General features: G+C 54.4%; 1 protein-coding gene across 3 annotated transcripts; it reads left to right on the forward strand.

The window, feature by feature from the left end:
- The first annotated feature begins 387 nt into the window (after positions 1-387).
- FKBP8 (FKBP prolyl isomerase 8) lies at positions 388-13742 on the forward strand. Of its 3 annotated transcripts, none has more exons than XM_030820401.1 (9): positions 388-552; positions 2478-2794; positions 5207-5376; positions 5468-5556; positions 6472-6692; positions 7121-7293; positions 12160-12237; positions 12710-12841; positions 13246-13742. In XM_030820401.1, the coding sequence occupies exons 2-9, from the start codon at positions 2503-2505 to the stop codon at positions 13330-13332; spliced, it is 1242 nt and encodes a 413-aa protein (XP_030676261.1). In that variant the 5' UTR covers positions 388-552; positions 2478-2502; the 3' UTR covers positions 13333-13742. The 3 variants fall into 3 exon arrangements, with proteins under 3 accessions (XP_030676261.1, XP_030676259.1, XP_030676260.1); XM_030820399.1 differs by lacking the exon at positions 388-552 and adding an exon at positions 814-983; XM_030820400.1 differs by lacking the exon at positions 388-552 and adding an exon at positions 814-983 and having other exon boundaries at positions 6475-6692.
- The last annotated feature ends 8617 nt before the right edge of the window (positions 13743-22359 follow it).

Genomic DNA, 22359 nt, shown 5'->3' on the forward strand with positions numbered 1-22359 from the left:
GGTTCAAGGAGGTGCTGGGTACAAATCAGGCAAAAATCTCTGCCGGGATGAAGCAGAGTGAGGGATGGTCCCTCCAACCACAAGCAAAAAAATGACAAGATAATTCTGGAAGGAGTAACTGCTAGGAAGGAAATAAAACTGAGTGAAGGAGGGAGAAGTGTCCCGGTTTCAAAACAAGATCCACAAAAACTTAGCTAATCAAGGATGCCACCTTCTTCCCAGGCCATGGGGACCTTATCACTCTCCAGCAGACAGTGCATGGAGGAGGAACTCCTCCCAGTGGCCCTGCTGGCTCAGTCGCCTGCGCAGCAGTAATTGAGCGCCTCCGGTATGCACCAGGCAACCTTCTAGACATTAAACTGTGTGGGGGATGGGAGGGAGGTTTTCGTTTGCCTTTGGGCACGTCACTCCTCCTCAGGCCCTCAGGTTCACTTCTGTAACTAAGGCTTCAGAATGGGTCATTCAGCAACCCCAGAGCTGCCCTGCCCGTGAAGCTTGAACTCTTTAAGGAAATAGCATTTAGAGCGGACTGTGCTCCCAGCAGCCCCCAAGGTGAGAGTGCATAGGTGGGGGTGTTTATCCCCATTTCGCAGATGATCAGGATGAAGCTCAGAGGAGAGGCAGGAGTCGCACAGGCTGCGCGATACTGACCCGTGTTGGGGTCCAGCCCAGGGTCCCCATCCCCAGCTCCAGCCCCAGCCCCGGGTCCCCATCCCCAGCTCCAGCCCCAGCCCCAGCCCCAGCAGCCGGGAGGCTTCGGTCCCTTTAAGAATGCCCCGCAGAGCCAAGCAGGAAGGAGGAGGTGCCAACGCCCGGGACGGACATCTGCACGAGCCAATGGGTGCTGCAGTCGCGGCAGCGGCGGCCAATGGACACGGCAGGGGCGGGGCCGAGCGGCCGAACCTGGTTCCCGAGGCGCGGCGGCCGCGGCTGGGGGCGGGGAGGGGGTCGCAGGACCCCAAGCGGGGGTCCCGGAGCCAGAGGCAAGTGTCCTGGGATGCTGGGGGCGCCGTGCCGGCCAGGCCGCTGCCCTGGCCTAGGCTGGTCCGGGGGCTAGCGCGCCGGGGGCTGCGGCCGATGGGCGGGGCGAGGGGCCGCGGGGGCGGCGAGCCGGGGGCACGGGGGTCGGGGGTGCCCGAGGGGGCGCGGCCGGGCGGGGGTGGCCAGGGACGGGGGTCACTGGGGGCAAAGGGGATCCAGTGTGGGGGTCCCGATGGAGGCGTGCAGGGCCAGGGGCGCCCGAGGCGTGCGGGGGTCGGGAGCCCCAGACTGGTGGCGTCAGACAGGCGTGGGTCGTTGGGGGCCTGGGTCGCGGCTTGACTGAGGGCCCGGCCGGGGCAGTGGGGCGTCAGGAGGGCGTGGGGTGTTATGGGATCGGAAAGGGGGGGCGTCTGGGGACACTGGAGTGTTTACGGCGAGACGGAGCGGCTGTGGGGGGAGCTGGCCCGTGCTGGGGGCGGTGGTGGTTGGGGCGGGGGGTGGGAGGGGAGGCCGAATTGTGCGGGCGCGGGGAATTATGGGGGTGGGGGCTGGGAGGGTCTCTGAAAGTGGGGCTCCGAGCCCGGGAGGAGCAGGCAGGTGAGGGCTAGGGGGGGGATGCGGCGGGCTGGTTTGATGGCTGTGCTACACTCTTCTGAGCTTGGGGCCTGAGGGACAGAGGGGTTGGTTGTTGGTTCAGGAGGTCTGGGGCAAGGAAGAGGCTGTAGAATGTGGTGGGACCTCGACCACTCCTGGAAGGGAGGCTGCTTTGAGGGGGTGGGACCGAGGCCTGATGAGAGGAGGATGGTCTCCTAGGGAAGGGTTTGGGCTAGGGTCCCTGATGTTGGGGTTGTGGGGGATAGTGTTAGATTCAGGCTGTGGAAGGAAAAAACGCTTGGGGTTTCTGGGTGATTACAGTTGGTGCTTTTGGGGAGGGTCTCCCCTTTGGAGAAGAGGATGGAGGTGGGAGGCCCTGGTAAAAGATTCAATCTCCCCCAGTGGCCCTAGAGGCTCTAAAAATGGCTTCCCTAAGGCCTCGGAGGCTGTCCTCTCCACAAAAATCCCAGCACCCCTCGCTTAGCATATAATCAGGCAAAGCCACAGGGCCTGAAGCCCCAGGTTCAAATCCTCCTTTGGCCTTTGGCTTTCTCTGTGACCTTGGGCGAATGGCTTTGCCCCTCTGGCCTGTTTCCTGTTCTATAAAATGTTGGGGCTAATCTTCCCTACTTCCTGGAGTATTTGTAAATATTAAATAATAATTAGCTCTAATAATGGCTAACACTATTTGAGCCTGATGCCAAGGGCTTGATACATGGGTTAATTTCTCCCAACCAGCTGGGGTTGTTGTTACACCCACTGTATAGATGAGGAAACTGAGGCCTGGAGCCTGGAGCCCTTGAGTTACACAGAAAGTGATCGGCAGTGTGGGGAATAGGTACAGTGGAGACTTTGAGGGGCTGTGCAGGATTCTGACCCACATCTCTGCCTCCCACTTCCAGGGCCAGTTCCCGTCCCCCCAGCAGCATGGCATCGTGTGCTGAACCCTCTGAGCCCTCTGCCCCGCTGCCCGTCGGGGTCCCACCGCTCGAGGACTTCGAGGTGCTGGATGGGGTTGAGGATGCAGAGGGTGAGGAGGAAGAGGAGGAGGAAGAGGAGGAGGAGGATGACCTGAGTGAGCTGCCACCGCTGGAGGACATGGGACAACCCCCGGTGGAGGAGGCTGAGCAGCCTGGGGCCCTGGCCCGAGAGTTCCTCGCTGCCATGGAGCCCGAGCCTGCCCCAGCCCCGGCCCCGGAAGAGTGGCTGGACATTCTGGGTAAGGAGCAAAGGTGGATCAGGGTGCCCTTGGCCCTGGCCCTCTCGTCCCCTGAGTCTCATTTCCCCATCTGTGCTGTGAGGGTTGGAAGTCATGTGGTCATCACCGTGATCACCAGCCAGAGGCAACTACTGGAGATGCTTCACACTGATGTACCCCATTCATTGACTCACACACATGCACAATGTGCTGTGTCCCTGTTTCCCAGATCTGCTAACTGTGGCTCAGACAGGCTGAGTCACCTGCCCAGAGCCACACAGCCAGCACGCCAGGCGCTGGCAGCTCCTAACCCCATCAATGCATCTTTTTTTGGCATTTGTCTGACACATGCTTGGGCTCTGAAAAATGTGTCCTGAGTGCACGCCAGCCTGGGCAACACAGCGAGACCCCACTTCCAAAACCAAAAATGTGTTCTGGGGTCAAGTGGATCAGAGGAATGTTATTTTGTTCAGCCTTCTGGTTGGTTCACAGTAGTGATAGTATTGTAAATGCTCAGAGCAATACTACAAGAAGAAAACTACGTGAGCCGACACATGTTCCCCCCAACATACCCCATCACAGCAACTGAAAACAAGAGAAATGTTAGTATTCTGTGGAAGACGCCTTGCTACTAGTATAGTACTGATATCTAATATACCAAATAATGCTGGTGCCCATGCAAATAATAAGATATCATTACCACTATCGATTGTACTAACAATACTATAGCAATAGTATCCAATCAGGTTGACACTGATGGAACAGAAATATTACTAAATATCACCACCACTACTGATAAAAATCTTACTACTTTTTTTTTTTTTTTTTTTTTTTTTTTTTGAGACAGAGTCTGACTCTGTCACCCAGGCTGGAATGCAGTGGTGCGATCTCAGTTCACTGCAACCTCCACCTCCCAGGTTCAAGCGATTCTCCTGCCTCAGCCTCCTGAGTAGCTGGGACTACAGGTGCCCGCCTCCATGCCCGGCTGATTTTTGTATTTTTAGTAGAGACAGGGTTTCACCACATTGGCCAGGCTGGTCTCAAACTCCTGACCTCAGGTGATCTACCTGCCTTAGCCTCCCAAAGTGCTGGGATTACAGGTGTGAGCCACCACGCCTGGCCCCTAATTTTTGTATTTTTATTGGAGACAGGGTCTCACCATGTTGACCAGGCTGATCTCAAACCCCTGACCTCAAGTGATCCTCCTGCCTCAGCCTTCCAAAGTGCTGGGGGTTACAGGTATGAGCCACCATGCCTGGTCATTTTTTATTTTTTGTAGAGACGGGGTCTCACTATGTTGCCCAGGCTGGTCTCAAACTCCTGGGTTTAAATAGTCCTCTCATTTCAGCCTCCCAAAGTTCTGGGATTATAGGCATGAGCCACCATGTGTGGCCTTTGCTTAACTTCTAAATTCATCCCATGTGGTGCTGTGGTGGGGACACTGTATCACAGGGGCTCTGCTAACCAAGGGCCCTATGGGAACCTCATTTCATGGCTAGGTAAACGTGAGCCACTGCACCTGGCCTTTGCTTAACTTTTTTTTTTTTTTTTTTTTTTTTTTTGAGACAAAGTCTCACTCTGTCGCCCAGGCTGGAGTGCAATGGCGTGATCTCGGCTCACTGCAACCTCCAACTCCTGGGTTCAAGCTATTCTCATGTCTCAGCCTCTCCAGTAGCTGGGATTACAGGCAGCCACCACCACACTCAGCTAATTTTTGTATTTTTAGTAGAGACACGGTTTTGCCATGTTGGTCAGGTTGATCTCAAACTTCTGACCTCAGGTGATCCACCCGCCTTGGCCTCCCAAAGTGCTGGGATTACAGGCATGAGCCACCGTGCCTGGCCTTTGCTTAAGTTCTAAATTCATCCCACTTGGTGCTGTGGTGGAGACACTGTATCACAGGGGCTCTGCTAACCAAGAGCCCCATGAGTACCTCATTTCATGGCTGGGTAAACCGAGGCCCAAACATCTCAGGGCAAGGATTTCAGCCTGAGGGCTGTTTGTCCTCTCTGAGCTTTGGTTTTCTTTCTTTTTGAGGAGGGCGGGGAGACTGGGTTCTTGCCATTTTGCCCAGATGCTGGCCTGGACTTGTGATTCTCCCACATTGGCCTCTCAAATAGCTGGAAACTCGGCAAGCCTCAGTTTTCTTAAAAAAAAAACAAAAAAAACCAGACCAACCATTGTTCACTGAGCTAGTTTCTAGCACCAGCACTGTCACCCCGAAGTCTGTCCCATCCTGCCCAGTGTCCTGCATGTGGGGTTCCCCACTCTGGTGGCAGAGTGGCCACTGGAAGTTTGGTTTGTGCCCCAGTGTTGGGCCAGCCCCCTCTGGACAGCTAGTGGGCACAGCTGAGGGTAGGAGTGGGGGCTCAGGGGAGCGGGTGCCTGTTTGAGCCACCGGGTGACAAGCTTCATGTCCCTGGACCCTGGCAGGGAACGGGCTGTTGAGGAAGAAGACGCTGGTCCCAGGGCCGCCAGGTTCAAGCCGCCCGGTCAAGGGCCAGGTGGTCACCGTACATCTGCAGACGTCGCTGGAGAATGGCACGCGGGTGCAGGAGGAGCCGGAGCTGGTGTTCACGCTAGGTGACTGTGACGTCATCCAGGTGCGGGCTGGGGCGGGACAGGGCAGGGGCGAGGGGCGTGCCTCGCTGGGTCTGAGTCTGCCTGACCGCTGGCTATCCCCACACACACCAGGCCCTGGATCTCAGTGTCCCACTCATGGACGTCGGGGAGACGGCCATGATCACTGCTGACTCCAAGTACTGCTACGGCCCCCAAGGCAGGTGAGAGTCGGCCACCCTTAGGTCTCTGCAGGTCTCAGGAGGGGGATGGGTGGAGTGGGTGTACCCCTTGGCTCATCCCATCTACTTGCCCATTTTATAGACAAGAAACTGAGGCTGGGTGAGGTGGCTCACACCTGAAATCCCAGCACTTTGGGAGGTTGAGGTAGGAGGATTGCTTGAGACCTGGAGTTCCAGACCAGCCTAAGCAATATAGACCTCATCTCTATACAAAAAAATTTAAAAATTAGCTGGGTGTGGGCCGGGCGTGGTGGCTTACGCCTGTAATCCCAGCACTTTGGGAGGCCAAGGCGGGCAGATCATGAGGTCAGGAGATCAAGACCATCCTGGCTAGCACGGTGAAACCCCGTCTCTACTAAAACTACAAAAAATTAGCCGGGCATTGTGGCGGGCGCTTGTAGTCCCAGCTAGTCCGGAGGCTGAGGCAGGAAAATGGCGTGAACCCGGGAGGCGGAGCTTGCAGTGAGCCGAGATCGCACCACTGCACTCCAGCCTGGGCGAGAGAGCGAGACTGTGTCTCAAAAAAAAGCTGGGTGTGGTGCACGCCTGTAGTCCCAGCTACTGAGGAGGCTCAGGCAGGAGGATCACTTGAGCCCACGTTTTCGAGGCTGCAGTGAGCCAAGATTGCACCACTGCACTCCAGCCCGGGCAACAGAGTGAGAACCTTTCTCTTAAAAAAAAGGAAAACCGAGGCTTAGGGAGGGGAACTCGTTCATCAAGTCCCGCAGCTCCAAGGCGGCAAGTCACTTCCCCTGCACTTTACTGAGGAGGGAATGACGGAGGGCGGAGGGGAGACAGATCCGGGGCTTGAGCCAAGCTCACTCCTTCCTAGCCAGCCCAGCGGGTTTAGGGGTCACCAGGTCTGAGTGCTGCCCCTGCCTGCTCCCACCCAACTAGCAGGAGCCCATACATCCCCCCGCACGCGGCCCTGTGCCTGGAGGTGACCCTGAAGACGGCTGTGGACGGGCCTGACCTGGAGATGCTCACTGGGCAGGAGCGCGTGGCCCTGGCCAACCGGAAGCGGGAGTGTGGCAACGCCCACTACCAGCGGGCGGACTTCGTCCTGGCCGCCAACTCCTATGACCTCGCCATCAAGGCCATCACCTCCAGCGCCAAAGGTGACTGCCTGGGTCAGATCCCCACCATCTCCCCTGCAAAGGTGTCCACTCCGTGCCAGAAACTTCCAGCCCCAGAGAGCCTCAGACTCAGAATATTCTAGAATAGCCCAGAATACGGGTAGATCCCCAACTGCCCCTAACCTAGGGCCTGTTACAGACCAGTGGAGTGTTGTAGAATGCAAGTGGATATGGGGACGGGGTGACCGTAGACAGGGCCAGTTCATACGCACCGCGGGCTAGGCCCTTGCTTGCTTAAGGCTCCATGTTGTAGCTCTACCTTCCTGTAGAGCCCCAGGAAAGCGCAGCCCTTGGTCTGGGGTTAAGATTGGGGAAACTGAGGCCAAAGAGGCAGCCTCCGCAGAGGGGTGGGTACCGGGGTGTCTGGTGGCGTGGTGACGGCTGCCGTGGTGGGCACTGTCTCCCAATAGTGGACATGACGTTCGAGGAGGAGGCACAGCTCCTGCAGTTGAAGGTGAAGTGTCTGAACAACCTGGCAGCCTCGCAGCTGAAGCTCGACCACTACCGCGCGGCCCTGCGCTCCTGCAGCCTTGTGCTGGAGCACCAGCCAGACAACATCAAGGCTCTCTTCCGCAAGGGCAAGGTAGGCCACGCCGGGGTGTGAGGCCGGGTTACTCAGCCTGGGGTATATGGGGTGGTCCCCAACCCTGCATTTGAGAAAGGCATAGGTATAAGCCAGCTGAGCTCTGTGGGGTGCAGGTGGAGAAACTGAGGCCCAGACGGGTGCAGGAGTATGGCCTGGTCACAGCAATTTATTGACTGAGGCCAGAATTCGATCCTCAAGTCTCGGGTCCCCAACCTTTGGCCCAATGTTTTTTGTTTGTTTGTTTGTTTGTTTCTTGAGACAGAGTCTCACTCTGTCACCCAGGCTGGAGTGCAGTGGTGTGATCTCAGCTCACCACTGCAAACTCCTCCTCCTGGGTTCAAGCGATTGTCCTGCCTCAGTCTCCCAAGTAGCTGGGACTACAGGCGCGAGCCACCACACCCAGTTAATGTTTGTATTTTTAGTAGAGATGTGGTTAGCCATATTGGCCAGGCTGGTCTCGAACTCCTGACCTCAAGTGATCTGCCCACCTCAGCCTCCCCATGTGCTGAGATTACAGGCGTGAGCCACCGTGCCCGGCTTGGCCCAGAGTTGAAACTTCCTCACATAGAACCTCCATGGGTCCCATTTTTCCTCAGTGGAATCTTAGTCACAGCCCTTGGGGCCTTGAGTTATCTGGTCTTCCCCCTCCTGCTATCACCTCTCCCACCTCACTTTCTGCTTCTCTCCATCCCACCTGGCGTCCTCCCTTTCTGCTGTCTAGCCAGGCTCTCTCCACCTCAGGGCCTTTGTGTAGGCATTGCCCACTGCCTGAGATGTTCCTGACGGGCAGCACGTGGAGGTGACATGCCTCTTGTCTATCTGCCTGCTCGAAGGCAGAGATTTGGTCTGTCTTGCTCACTGCCGAATCTCCAACCTTGCAAACAGGGCCAGGTACATAGTAGGTGCTCAGTAAAAGTCCTGGCAGAGGCCAGGCACGATGGCTCATACCTGTAATCCCAGCACTTGGGATTACAGGAGGCCAAGGCAGGAGGATCGCTTGAGCCCAGACATTTGCGACAAGCCCAGGCAACATAGGGAGACCCCCTTCTCTACCAAAAAAATACAAAAATTAGCTGGGTGTGGGGGCACAGGCCTGTCATCCCAGTTGCTCAGGAGGCTGAGGATGGCTTGAGCCCTGAAGGTCAAGGCTGCAGTGAGCCTTGATCACACCACTGCACTCCAGCTTTGGCAGCAGAGCAAGACCCTGTGTCAAAAACAAAACAAAAGAACAGAACAGAAAAAAAGTCCTGGCAGAACATAGGGGTAAATCTGGCTTGCACAGACTTGACCTTCGTTCTCATCCCCTTTTCTGTTCATCCTCACAGCCCCACCCCTAGGTGGGGCTTTCAATACCTTTTAGCAGTTAACCAAGGAAACTGAGGCACAGATACTGGCTCACCTGCTGTGTTTCTGAAAAGCCTGAGGTGGGGCTCCCTCCAGCTGGGATTTATTAAGCACATACTGTGTGCAGAGTTCTGCAGAGAAATATGAAGAGGGAGAAGATGCTGTTCCTATTTTTGAAGCCTTTGTTCTCAACCTGGGGGTAGTATCCTCCTGGGGGCAGCAGGAGTGGCTGCTTGTGTAGTTTCATACAAGTTTGGACCTGCTGGTCGAAGGTGATAGAAACCCGCCCAAACGGGTTCAAGCAGAAAGGAGGGATCGATGGCTCATGGAACTGCCAAGTTTGGATTAGCTGACTTCAGGCATAGCTGGATCCAGGCACTCACAGTATTGTGGGGATGCTGTTTCTCTGCTCTGACCTTCCCTCTTCGGCCGGCTCCTCTCTCAGGGTAACCATGATGCTCCCCCTCCCCCCTGGAAAGTTCCAGATTTCCATCCTCTACCCCCTCCTTTTTTCTTTTTTTTTTTTTTTTGAGACAGAGTCTTGCTCTGTCACCCAGGCTGGAGTGCAGTGGCACAATCTCAGCTCACTGCTACCTCTGCCTCCCAGGTTCAAGCGAGCACATCCAGCTTCTTTTTGAATTTTTAGTAGAGACAGGGTTTCACCCTGTTGGCCAGGCTGGTCTTGAACTCCTGACCTCAAGTGATCCACCTGCCTTGACCTCCCAAAGTGCTGGGATTACAGGTGTGAGCCACTGTGCCCAGCTCCATCTTCTCCCCTTAGTAACCCATCTCCCATCGGCACCAGCATAGTGCAGGCTGGATCTCATTGACTCATTTGGGTCATGTGCCTGGTCCGGAGTCATTCACTATGGCCAAAGCTGTGGAAACATCAGGGCCAGGTGTGGTGCCTCATGCCTGTAATCTCAGCACTTCAGGAGGCCAAGGTAGGAGAATCATTTGAGCCCAGGAATTCAAGACCAGCCTTGGCAGCATAGTGAGACCCCATTGCTACAAAAATTTAAAAAATAATTAAGGGCTGGGCGTGGTGGCTCAGGCCTATAATCCCAGCACTTTGGGAGACCGAGGCAGGTGGATTGGTTGAGCCCAGGAGTTCAAAACCATCCTGGGGAACATGGTGAGACCCTGTCTCTAAAATAAAAAGAACAAATAAGTAGGCCTGGAGCGGTGGTTCATGCCTGTAATACCAGCACTTTGGGAGGCTGAGGCAGGTGGATCACTTGAGGTCAGGAGTTTGAGACCAGCCTGGCCAACATGGTAAAACCCCGTCTCTACTAAAAATACAAAAATTAGCCGGTGGTGGCTGGTGCCTGTAATCCCAGTTACTCGGGAGGCTGAGGCAGGAGAATTGCTTGAACCCAGGAGGTGGAGGTTGCAGTCAGCCGAGATCGCGTCACTGCACCCCAGCTGGGAAACAGAGCAAGACTCTATCTCAAAAAATAATAATAATTTGGCCGGGCGCGGTGGCTCATGCCTGTAATCCCAGCACTTTAGGAGGCTGAGGTGGGCGGATCACGAGGTCAAGAGATCGAGATCATCCTGGCTAACACAGCGAAACCCCATCTCTACTAAAAATACAAAAAATTAGCCGGGCGTGGTGGTGGGCGCCTGTAGTCCCAGCTACTAGGAAGGCTGAGGCAGGAGAATGGCGTGAACCCGGGAGGCAGAGCTTGCATTGAGCTGAGATAGCGCCACTGCACTCCAGCCTGGGCGACAGAGTGAGACTCCATCTCAAAAACATAATAATAATAATTTTATAAATAAATACATAAATAATTCGTTGGACATGGTAGTACACACCTGTAGTCCCAGCTTCTCAGGAGGCTGAGGCTGGAGGATTGTTTGAGCCTAGGAGTTTGAGGCTGCAGTGAGCTATGATCATGCCATTGCACTCCAGCCTGGGTGACCAATCAAGACCCTGTCTCTAAAGGAAAGAAAAAAAAAAAACCACCTCTGGAAGCATCCATTCGGCCTCTCGCCAGTGGAGGTGGTGAGGGAGGAGGCAGCGAGGTGGGTGCCTAGATCTCCAGCTGAGACAGGAAGGAGGAGCATGTTGTGGGGGCCAATGCCAAGCTAAGTGTGCACTGATGGAGCTTGAGGGCTAGGAGAGCAGTTTGGGAGTGGCTGGAAGCCAGGGATGTTGCCAGAGCTCCATTTGGCACTTGTATGAGTAGCCAGGAGCCCGGCTGTTTTTTTTGTTTGTTTGTTTTTTTTTTTTTTTTTTTTTTTTTTTTTTGAGACGGAGTCTCGCTCTGTCGCCCAGGCTGGAATGCAGTGGCACAATCTCGGCTCACTGCAAGCTCCGCCTCCCGGGTTCACGCCATTCTCCTGCCTCAGCCTCTCCGTGTAGCTGGGACTACAGGCGCCCACCACCACGCCCGGCTAATTTTTTGTATTTTTAGTAGAGACGGGGTTTCACCGTGGTCTCGATCTCCTGACCTCGTGATCCGCCCGCCTCGGCCTCCCAAAGTGCTGGGATTACAAGCGTGAGCCACCGCGCCCGGCCTTGTTTGTTTGTTTTTGAGACGGAGTCTCACTCTGTCGCTCAGGCTGGACTTCAGTGGCGTGATCTCGGCTCACTGCAAGTGCTGCCTGCCGGGTTCATGCCATTCTCCTGCCTCAGCCTCCCGAGTAGCTGGGACTACAGGCACCCACCACCATGCCCGGCTAATTTTTTTGTATTTTTTAGTAGAGATGGGGTTTCACCACATTAGCTGGGATGGTCTCGACGTCCTGACCTCTTGATCCGCCCGCCTTGGCCTCCCAAAGTGCTGGGATTACAGGTGTGAGCCACCGTGCCCAGCCTCCTTTTTTTTTTTTTTTTTTTTTTTTTTTTTTTTGAGATGGAGTCTCGCTCTGTTGCCCAGGCTGGAGTGCAGTGGCGCGATCTCGGCTCACTGCAAGCTCCGCCTCCCGGGCTCATGCCATTCTCCTGCCTCAGCCTCCCGAGTAGCTGGGACTACAGGTGCCCGCCACCTCGCCCGGGTAATTTTTTTTGTATTTTTAGTACAGATGGGGTTTCACTGTGTTTGCCAGGATGGTCTCGATCTCCTGACCTTGTGATCCGCCCGCCTCGGCCTCCCAAAGTGCTGGGATTACAGGCGTGAGCCACTGTGCCCAGCCCTTTTTTTTTTTTTTTTAAGACAGGGTCACACTCTGTCACCCAGACTGGGGTGCAGTGACGTGATCTCGGCTCACTGCAACTTCTGCCCCCAGGTTCAAGCAATCCTCCCACCTCAGCCTCCTGAGTAGCTAGGACTACAGGTGCATGCCACCACACCTGGCTAATTTTTGTATTTTTTGGTAGAGACGGGGTTTCTCCATGTTGGCCAGGCTGTTTTTATTTTATTTTATTTTTTTGAGATGGAGTCTTGCTCTGTTGCTCAGGCTGGAGTGCAGTGACACCATCTTGGCTCACTGCAACCTCCTGGGCTGGATTTCTTGAAGGACAGTGAGGCCCAGGTATGGGTCCAGAGTGATGCCACCCCCTTCCCCTTACAGGTGCTGGCCCAGCAGGGGGAGTACAGTGAGGCCATCCCCATCCTGAGGGCAGCCCTGAAGCTGGAACCTTCCAACAAGGTGAGCAGGATGCGGTGCCCTGGGACTTGCTTGGCTGGGAAGTTCCTCCTGTGGTCTGCCCCAGGTCTTTCTTGCTGTGGCTCTCTGTTGTGTTCCCACCTGGGCAGTGGCACGGAGTAGGTACCTGAAGGGTCCTGATCAGCTTGTGAAGACCCTCATGACAGCCACACAGGCAGTCTGGGCTCTCACCCCTCCAGCAGCTGAGGGCACTGCCAGCCTGCTCCATGCCAATGTCCTTGGCCTTCCTTCCAGAACCTTTTGTCTCCTGGCTACCTTGTGCTTTGACCCATTGACTGGCTCCCTAGGAGGGATGGGGTCAGCAGCCCTGACTCTGCTAAGCCCAGAAAGGGGAGATGGGACCCCTATGTCCCAATGGTCCCAGCACCCAAACAGCCTAGGGTCCCAGAAGGGCAGAGCACCAGTGATGACAGGTTGGCTGCAGCATGTTCTCAACTTCCCCTCCCTTCTGCAGACGATCCACGCAGAGCTCTCGAAGCTGGTGAAGAAGCATGCGGCGCAGCGGAGCACGGAGACCGCCTTGTACCGGAAAATGCTGGGCAATCCCAGCCGGCTGCCTGCTAAGTGTCCTGGCAAGGGTGCCTGGGTAAGCTGGGGCACAGAATGAGCAGGGGCTGCGTGCAGGGCACGCCTAGCAGAGGGATTTTATTTTGCATACATGGATGTCCTTGGAGACTGGGCCTTCCTGGGCGATGCAGGGGACATGGAGAAAGCCCAGCCCTGTGTGATCACGAGTGGAGTCGAAGGTGGAACTCAAGCTGGAGGGCTGGGGGTGGACTATGGAGCCTCTTCCAGGGCACGAGGGGCGGTGTCCTGGAGGAGGGGCCGTTTGATTTGGGTTTTGCTGCATGAGTAGGAGTTTGCCAGGAAGTGGGAAATACATAGGCAATGATTTGTTGGGAGGTCTGTTTGGGCTGTGCTGGCAGCTGAGGCCCCAGAGGCCAGTCTTGACCTCCCTCCACCCTTCTCTCCCCTCCTTTTTATCCACAGTCCATCCCATGGAAGTGGCTGTTTGGGGCGACTGCTGTTGCCTTGGGGGGTGTGGCACTCTCTGTGGTCATCGCTGCCAGGAACTGACCACCCAAGTGGCTGCCACTCCCTCTGCACACCATGGACCCTGCCCTGTGCTCCCCAACTCCCCCAGGCTCCCTGTCCACTGCCCTCCCTGGTCTGGCCCCCTCCTCCGGGTTAGGGGAGCAAGGATTGGGGGTCGTGCAGCCCAGCCAGCAGGAGGGACTGAGGCCCTCTAGGAGGAAAGCCCAGAGGGAGGGGGCCCTCATTCCTTCAGACCGTTTTCCCCCACCCTCCTTATCCCACTGGGCTAGGTCTCCGCCAGGGCTGGCCTCAGTTTCTCCTCAACAGGCCTGGGGGCAGCCCTTCCCCTGCCTAGTCCCCGCCTGAGTGCCAGACCCCCTGCCCCGCCTGCCGCCCCCTGTCCAGGCTCCTTCCCTGCCACAGTGAAATAAAGCGTCCCACCCTGCAGTTTCCACGGACTCCTGAGCTTTCTTCTCCTGCTGCCTGGGGCTGGGCCAGAGATAGCCTGTGATGCATCTGGAGTCACACAGCATGGTGGATGTGGTTGAGCCAGCTGGAGCTAGGGGTCTCCTCTCTGGGCACAACACACTCGCTTTACAGAGGAGAAACTGAGGCATAGAGAAGTGGGGTGATGTAGCAGGGGCAAGTGGGTTGAGAGGTCTGACTCAGCTGGACTCTGGGGGTGTTACTGCCCAGCTCCACTTGTTACCCCAGCGTTCACTGTTTCCTCACCTGAAATCCAGGACCCCATTGGGCCCTAACTTGAGGCTGCTGCATGGGTTCTGTGGCATCATTGCTTTACCTAGTGGATGTGCTGAATTCAAAAGAGACAGATGGTAGGAGGATGACTTGAGCACAGGAATTTGAGGCTTTAGTGAGCTATGATTGCACCACTGCACTCCAGCCTAGGCTGGAAGACCTCACCAGAGTGAGGTCTCTTTTTTTATTATTTATTTATTTATTTTTGAGACGGAGTCTCACTCTGTCACCAGGCTGAAGTACAGTGGCATGATCTCTGCTCACTGCAACCTCCACCTCCTGGGTTCAAGCAATTCTTCTGTCTCAGCCTCCCGAGTAGCTGGGACTATAGGCGCGCACCACCACGCGCAGCTAATTTTTGTATTTTTAGTAGAGACAGGGTTTCACCATGTTGGTCAGGATGGTCTTGATCCTTGTGATCTGCCTGCCTAGGCCTCCCAAAGTGCTGGGATTACAGGCGTGAGCCACCGTGCCCGGCCTTTTTTTTTTTTTTTTTAAAGAGGTGGGGTGTAGTGTCATGGCCTGTAATTTCAGCTCTTTGGAAGCCAAGGTGGGAGGGTCGCTTGAGCCCAGCCTGGTCAACATAGTGAGATTCCATCTATGTTTAAAAAACAAAAGAGTGCGCCAGGCACAGTGGTTCCCACCTGTAATCCCAGCACTTTGGGAGGCCGAGGTGGGTGGATCACTTGAGCTCAGGAGTTCCAGACCAGCCTGCCCAACATAGTGAAACCCCATCTCTACTTAAAATACAAAAATTAGCTGGGTATAGTGGCACATGCCTGTAATTCCAGCTACTCGGGAGGCAGAGGTTGCAGTGAACCAAGATCATGGGACTACACTGCAGCCTGGGAAACACAGCGAGACTCCATCTGAAAACAAGAGACAGATGGGGTCCAGGGGAGAGGATGTGAATGTCTGGATGCAGCCTGTGAGAAGGCACAGCTGGAGGCCCAGGAAGACCTCTCCCAGGGGATGTGTGCACTGATATTTCAGCAATGGCAAGGGTCTGCCCATGCAGGGAGCTGACAGCCCCAGGTCTGGGCAACAGCACGCCCAGTGCAAAGACCCTGGGGCCAGCTCTAGCCTGGTGCATTCCAAATGGATGAGGCTGGGTAGCCCGCAGAGCCACACCCTGCAGGGCTTCAGGGGCCATGAGGAAGGGCCAGGGTTGATGCTGGGAACTTCCCTGATCCAATCTGGCTCTCCCAACTCTGGACTCTGGGAGCTTCTCCCATGATGCCGCTCACCAGTGCAGCCAGGATGGGCAGAGCCAGCATCGGGGCCTCTGTCAGCCCAGCACCCACACCCCTTCTTCCTGCTGTTCCATCTTGCCCCCAAGAATGAGGGCATCCCTGAAAATAGACTACTACAGTCACCTCACCTGCATCTATCCCCTTAGAGCCCGGGAAGGGAAGCTGCCTGCCACAGCCACCCAGCAGAAGTTGGTGCAGAAGGAAGGTTGGAGGGCCTACCAAAGGCTTGGGACTCCAATCTACACCCCCACCTCATCCACTCACCCGCTTCTTCCAGGCCCTTGTTCTCTGGGTTACCTGGATGACTTGAGGCTGAGTCTGTGCCCTCTTTCCAGTGATTAGCCCCAGGTTCAGGCAAATCTCCTGCCTCAGCCTCCCAAGTAGCTGGGATTACAGGCATGCGCCACCATACCCAGCTAATTTTTTTTTTTTTTTTTTTTTTTGCATGCCAGCTCTGTCACCCAGGCTGGAGTGCAGTGGAATGATCTCAGCTCACTGCAACCTCTGACCTCTGCCTCCCAGGTTCAAGCGATTCTCCTGCCTCAGCTTCCCAAGTAGCTGGGATTACAGGTGCACGCCACCACACCTGGCTAATTTTTTTATTATTTATTTATTTTTGAGATGGGGTCTTGCTCTGTCACCCAGGCTGGAGTGCAGTGGCCCAATCTTGGCTTACTGCAGCCTCCACCTCCAGCGTTCAAGCAATTCTCCCACCTCAGCCTCTCAAGTAGCTGGGATTACAGGGGCATGCAATCAAGCTTGGCTAATTTTTTTTTTTTTTTTTTTTTGAGACGGAGTCTCGCTCTGTAGCCCAGGCTGGAGTGCAGTGGCATGATCTTGTTCACTGCTACCTCTGGTCCCGGATCACGGTTCAAGCGATTCTCCTGCCTCAGCTTCCCGAGTAGCTGAGATTACAGGCATGCGCCACCATGCCTAGATAATTTTTGTATTTTTAGTAGAGACGGGGTTTCACCATGTTGGCCAGGCTGATCTTGAACTCCTGACCTCATGATCCACCCACCTTGGCCTCCCAAAGTGCTGGGATTACAGGCATGAGCCACTGCGCCTGGCCTTTACTTTTTTGAGACAGAGTCTTGCTCTATCATCCAGGCAGGAGTGCAGTGGTGCATCTTGGCTCACTGCAACCTCCACCTCCAGAATTTAAGGGATTCTCCTGCCTCATCCTGCTGAGTAGCTGGGATTACAGGCGCATGCCACCACGCCCAGCTAATTTTGTATTTTTAGTAGAGATGGAGTTTCACCACATTGGTGATTAACTTTCTTTTTTTCTCTGTCTCTCTGCTACCCAGGTCAGAGTGCAGTGGCACCATCTCAGCTCAGTGCAAACTCCACCTCCTGGGTGCAAGGGATTCTTGTGCCTCAGAATCCCTATAACAAGCCTGTAATCCCGGCACTTTGGGAGGCCAAGGTGGGTGGATCACCTGAGATCAGGAGTTCGAGAACAGCCTGGCCAAGATGGTGAAACCCCGTCTCTACTAAAAATGCAAAAATCAGCCAGATATGGTGGCATGAGCCTGTAATCCTAGCTGCTCAGAAGGCTGAAACAGAAGAATCGGCTTGAACCCAGGAGGCGGAGGTTACAGTGACCTAAAATCACACCATCGCACTCCAGCCTGGGCAACAAGAGTTAAACTCATCACCAAAAAATATATATATAGAACCTCTTGACTTTTCACAGTGCAAAGTCAACATGTTTCCTGTTCATGTAGCACACAAATCCTTTTTTTTCCCCCGAGACGGAGTATTGCTCTGTTGCCCAGGCTGGAGTGCAGTGGTGTGATCTCGGCTCACTGCAACCTCTGCCTCCTGGGTTCAGCAATTCTCCTGCCTCAGCCTCCAAAGTAGCTGGGATTACAGGTGAGTGCCACTACGTCCAGCCAATTTTTTTGTATTTTTGGTAGAGGTGGGGTTTCACCTTGTTGGCCAGGCTGGTCTCGAACTCCTGGCCTCGTAATCCACCTGCCTCGGCCTTCCATAGTGCTGTGATTACAGGAGTGAGCCACCACACCTGGCCAGCATACAAATCTTAAGATACAGAATTTCTTCAATCCAGGAGCTCCTAAGATATTTTAGTCTTGTTTTTTTTTTTTAGAGACACAGTCTCGCTGTGTCACCCAGGCCGGAGTGCAGTGGCGCTATCGCAGCTCTCTGCAGCATTGACCCACCCCCCTGCACTCAGGTGATTCTCCCACCTCAGCCTCCCAAGTAGCAGGGGCTACAGGCATGTGCCACTGCTCTCAGCCAATATTTTAGTCATGAATTGCAGCCTAGACCTGGCTAAATGTGAGACTGATAGTTAATATTTCACTCACTTGTTTGATACACTTTTTTTTTTTTGAGACGGAGCCTCACTCTGTCGCCCAGGCTGCAGTGCAGTGGGGCGATCTCGGCTCAGTGCAACCTCTGCCTCCTGGGTTCAAGTAATTCTCCTGCCTCAGCCTCCCGAGTAGCTGGGACTGCAGGTACGTGCCACCACGCCCGGCTAATTTTTGTATTTTTATTAGAGACAGGGTTTCACCATGCTGACCAGGCTGGTCTTGAACTCCTGACTTCAAGTCATCCACCCACCTTGGCCTCCTTAAGTGCTGGGATTATAGGTGACTACTCCTGGCTGCTTGTTTGATAAACTTTTTAAAAAGCTTTATTAAAGGAAGGAAATGTCCTTCCTGGCCAAGCAAACTGCCAGTGCCAATGTCTGGAGTTGAAATAGCCCCGCTGGCCAGGCGCGGTGGCTCAAGCCTGTAATCCCAGCACTTTGGGAGGCCAAGGCGGGCAGATCACGAGGTCAGGAGATTGAGACCATTCTGGCCAACATGGTGTCTCTACTAAAAATACAAAAAAATCAGCCGGGCGTGGTGGCACACGCCTGTAGTCCTAGCTACATGGGAGGCTGAGGCAGGAGAATGGCGTGAACCCAGGAGGTGGAGCTTGCAGTGAGCTGAGATCGCGCCACTGCACTCCAACCTGGGTGACAGAGTGAGACTCCATCTCAAAAAAAGAAAAAAGAAAAGAAATAGCTCCGGAGCTGCCTAGAACATGCAAGTTATGACATGGTCTGGGGACGGGGAGGAGAGAGGCCCCGAATGGTCAGACTAGGAGTGTGAAATTGAATGTGGTCATTCACTTGGCCATTTCATCCTCAAAGGTCTGAGCTGGTTGCAGGTGGCGAGCTGGAGCATCCAGCATGTGTGATGCTGCAGTTGTGTTGAAGGCATGGGATGCCTTTAACGGGTGGTGAAGGGTATCCCTTGTGGATGGCATAGCTGTGCAAGGTACACCAGCTGGACCACGTGTGGTACCTCTGGAGAACGACGGGGATGGTTTTTTCTTTCATACCAAAGCATTTACTAACACCTCCCATGTACCTGGCCTTGAGCAGTGACTCAGGAGGGCCTTACCCGACTTGCCATGGGCTGTGAATTGAAAGTGAGCACTGCAGAAGGAATTTTGTATGTGTACGCGAGCTCACATTTCTGGAACACTTGAACAGGGCGAGCTACACATGTCCTTGTCTCATGTCATCATCACAGGAGAATCAGGTAGATGCTGTTACACTCCCTGTTTTCTGGATGAGCAAACTGAGGAACAGAGAGGGCAAGTCATGTCCAAGATCACACACGGGGCAAGGGGCAGGGTGGGGTCACTGCTTCCATCAGAGAGCTCACCAGGTGGACTATGTGTCTGGGGGGCACCCTAAGGTGATCAACTCACTTGCAATATTGTGGGTGACCTAGTTCTTTTTTTTTTCTTTGAGATGGAGTCTCGCTGTGTCACCCAGGCTGGAGTGCAGTGGCGCGATCTTGGCTCACTGCAAACTACGACTCCCAGGTTCATGCCATTCTCCTGCCTCAGTCTCCCGAGTAGCTGGGCCTACAGGCGCCCACCACAAAGCTGGCTAATTTTTTTGTACTTTTAGTAGAGACGGGGTTTAACCGTGTTAGCCAGGATGGTTTTGATCTCCTGACCTCGTGATCTGCCCGCCTCGGCCTCCCAAAGTGCTGGGATTACAGGCGTGAGCCACCACGCCCGGCCATGGGTAACCTAGTTCTTAAAAATTTCTGCAGATGGGCCAGGCGCGGTGGCTCAAGCTTGTAATCCCAGCACTTTGGGAGGCCGAGGCGGGCGGATGACGAGGTCAGGAGATCGAGACCACGGTGAAACCCCGTCTCTACTAAAAATACAAAAAATTAGCCGGGCGTGCTGGCGGGCGCCTGTAGTCCTAGCTACTTGGAGAGGCTGAGGCAGGAGAATGGCGTGAACCCAGGAGGCGGAGCTTGCAGTGAGTCGAGATCGCGCCACTGCACTCCAGCCTGGGTGACAGAGCGAGACTCCGTCTCAAAAAAGAAAAAAAAAAATTTCTGCAGATGAAGCCGGACATGGTGACTCATGCCTGTAATCCCACCACTTTGGGAGGCTGAGGCAGGTGGATCACTTGAGGTCAGGAGTTCGAGACCAACATGGTGAAATCCCGTCTCTACTAAAAATACAAAATTAGCTGGGTGTGGTGGCGTGTGCCTGTAATCCCAGCTACTTAGGAGGCTGAGGCAGGAGAATCACTTGAACCAGGAGGCAGAAGTTGCAGTGAGCCGAGATCGTGCCACTGCACTCCAGCCTGGGCAACAAGAGCAAAACTCTGTCTCAAAACAAACAAACAAAAATGTCTGCAGACGGCCAGGCACAGTGGCTCATGGCCTATAATCCTAGCACTTCCTAGCACTTTGGGAGGCTAGGCGGGAGGATCTTTTGAACCCAGGAGTTTGAGACCAGCCTGGGCAACATGGAAAAATCCCATCTCTTCAAAAAATACAAAAGATTGGCCCAGTATGGTGGAGCATGCCTGTAATTTCAGCTACTTGGGAGGCTGAGGTGGGAGGATGGGTTGAGCCCAGGAGTTGGAGGCTGCAGTGAGCCGAGATCATGCCACTGCACTCCAGCCTGGGTGACAGAGTAAGACCTTGTCTCAAAAACAAAACAAAAAAAAAAGGCCAGGCGCGGTGGCTCACGCCTGTAATCCCAGCACTTTGGGAGGCCGAGGCAGGCGGATCATCGGATCATGAGGTCAGGAGATTGAGACCATCCTCCTGGCTAACATGGTGAAACCCCGTCTACTAAATATACAAAAAAATAGCCGGGCATGGTAGCACGTGCCTGTAACCCCAGCTACTCGGGAGGCTGAGGCAGGAGAATTGCTTGGACCCAGGAGGCGGAGGCTGCAGTGAACCCGAGATTGTGCCACTGCATTCCAGCCTGGGCGACAGAGTGAGACTCTGTCTCAAAAAAAAAAAAAAGAAAAGAAAAAAGAAAAAAAGAAACTTCTGCAGAGCATGCCAACATCTGGTAAGTTCTGCCTTATTTTTCCTGGGGTCTCGTTGAGATCCACTGGGGAATCAAATGTAAAGTGGACGTGGGGAAATACTTTTTTTTTTTTTTTTTGAGACCAAGTCTCGCTGTGTCACCCAGGCTGGAGTGCAGCAGTGGCACGATCTCAGCTCACTGCAAGCTCCGCTTCCTGGGTTCAAGCTATTCTCCTGCCTCAGCCTTCCAAGTAGCTGGGATTACAGGCATGTGCCACCATGCCTGGCTAATTTTAGTGTTTTTAGTAGAGACAGGGTTTCACCATGTTGGTCATGGTAGTCTCGAACTCCTTACCTCATGATCCACCCGCCTCGGCCTTCAAAAGTGCTGGGATTACAGGCGTGAGCCACCGGGCCTGGCCTTTTTTTTTTTTTTTGGAGACAGGGTCTTACTCTGTCACTCAGGCTGGAGTAAAGTGGTGCGAACATAGTTCACTGCAGCCTCAACCTCCCATGGGCTCGAGAGAGCCTCCCACCTCAGCCTCCGGAGTAGCTGGGACCACAGGGGTGCTCCACCATGCCCGGCTAATTTTTTAAATTTTTTTGTAGAGAGGGGGCTTCGCCCTGTTACCCAGGCTGGTCTCAAGCCCTTGGGTGCAAGCGATCCTCCCGTCATGGCATCCCAAAGTGCTGGGATTTCAGGTGTGAGACACCTTGCTAGGTTCTGAGTACTGCTCTGATTGCTGTTTCCTGTTTCCGAAGTGAATCCACAGAGGCTCAGAAGCAGGAGGTGCCTTTCACAAGATCACAGAGCGAGCTGGTTGGCCCTCCAAGCCAGCTCCTCCCTTGGCCAGGCACAGTGGCTCACCCATGTAATCCCAGCACTTTGGGAGCCCTAGGCAGGCGGATCACCTGAGGTTGGGAGTTAGAGACCTGATCAATATGGCGAAACCCCGTCTCTACTGAAAATACAAAAATTAGCTGGGCGTGGTGGTGGGCACCTGTAATCCCAGCTACTCGGGAGGCTGAGGCAGGAGAATCGCTTGAACCTGGGAGGCGGAGGTTGCAACGAGCTGAGATCGCGCCGTTGCACTCCAGCTTGGGCAAGAAGAGCGAAACTCCGTCTCAAAGAAAAAGAAAAAAAATCTCAGAAATTAGATAGTGGTGACAGCTACACAGCATTGGGAATGCATTTTATATGTAAAATGTGACTCAATGAAGTTGCTTTTTAGAAAATGGAAGGCTGGCCGGGCACAGTGGCTCATGCTTGTAATCCCAGCACTTTGGGAGGCCGAGGTGGGCAGATTACTTGAGGTCAGGAGTTCCAGACCAGCCTGGCTAACATGGTGAAATCCCATCTCTACTAAAAATACAAAAAATTAGCCAGGCGTTGTGATGGGCACCTGTAGTCCCAGCTACTACTCGGGAGGCTGAGGCAGGAGAATCGCTTGAATCCAGGAGGCGGTGGTTGCAGTGAGCCGAGATCACACCACTGCACTCCAGCCTGGGCAAGGAAATCAAAACTCCGTCTAAAAACAAACAAACAAACAAACAAAAACCGGGGGAGGTGGCTCACGCCTGTAATCCTAGCACTTTGGGAGGGCGAGGCGCGCGGATCACCTGAGGTCAGGAGTTCAAGACCAGCCTGGCCAACATGGTGAAACCCCATCTCTACTAAAATACAAAAATTAGCTGGGCATGATGGCAGGCGCCTGTAATCCCAGCTACTCGAGAGGCTGAGA

Source organism: Nomascus leucogenys, chromosome 10, assembly GCF_006542625.1.
Source record: "Nomascus leucogenys isolate Asia chromosome 10, Asia_NLE_v1, whole genome shotgun sequence".
Classification (NCBI taxonomy): Eukaryota; Metazoa; Chordata; class Mammalia; order Primates; family Hylobatidae; genus Nomascus; species Nomascus leucogenys.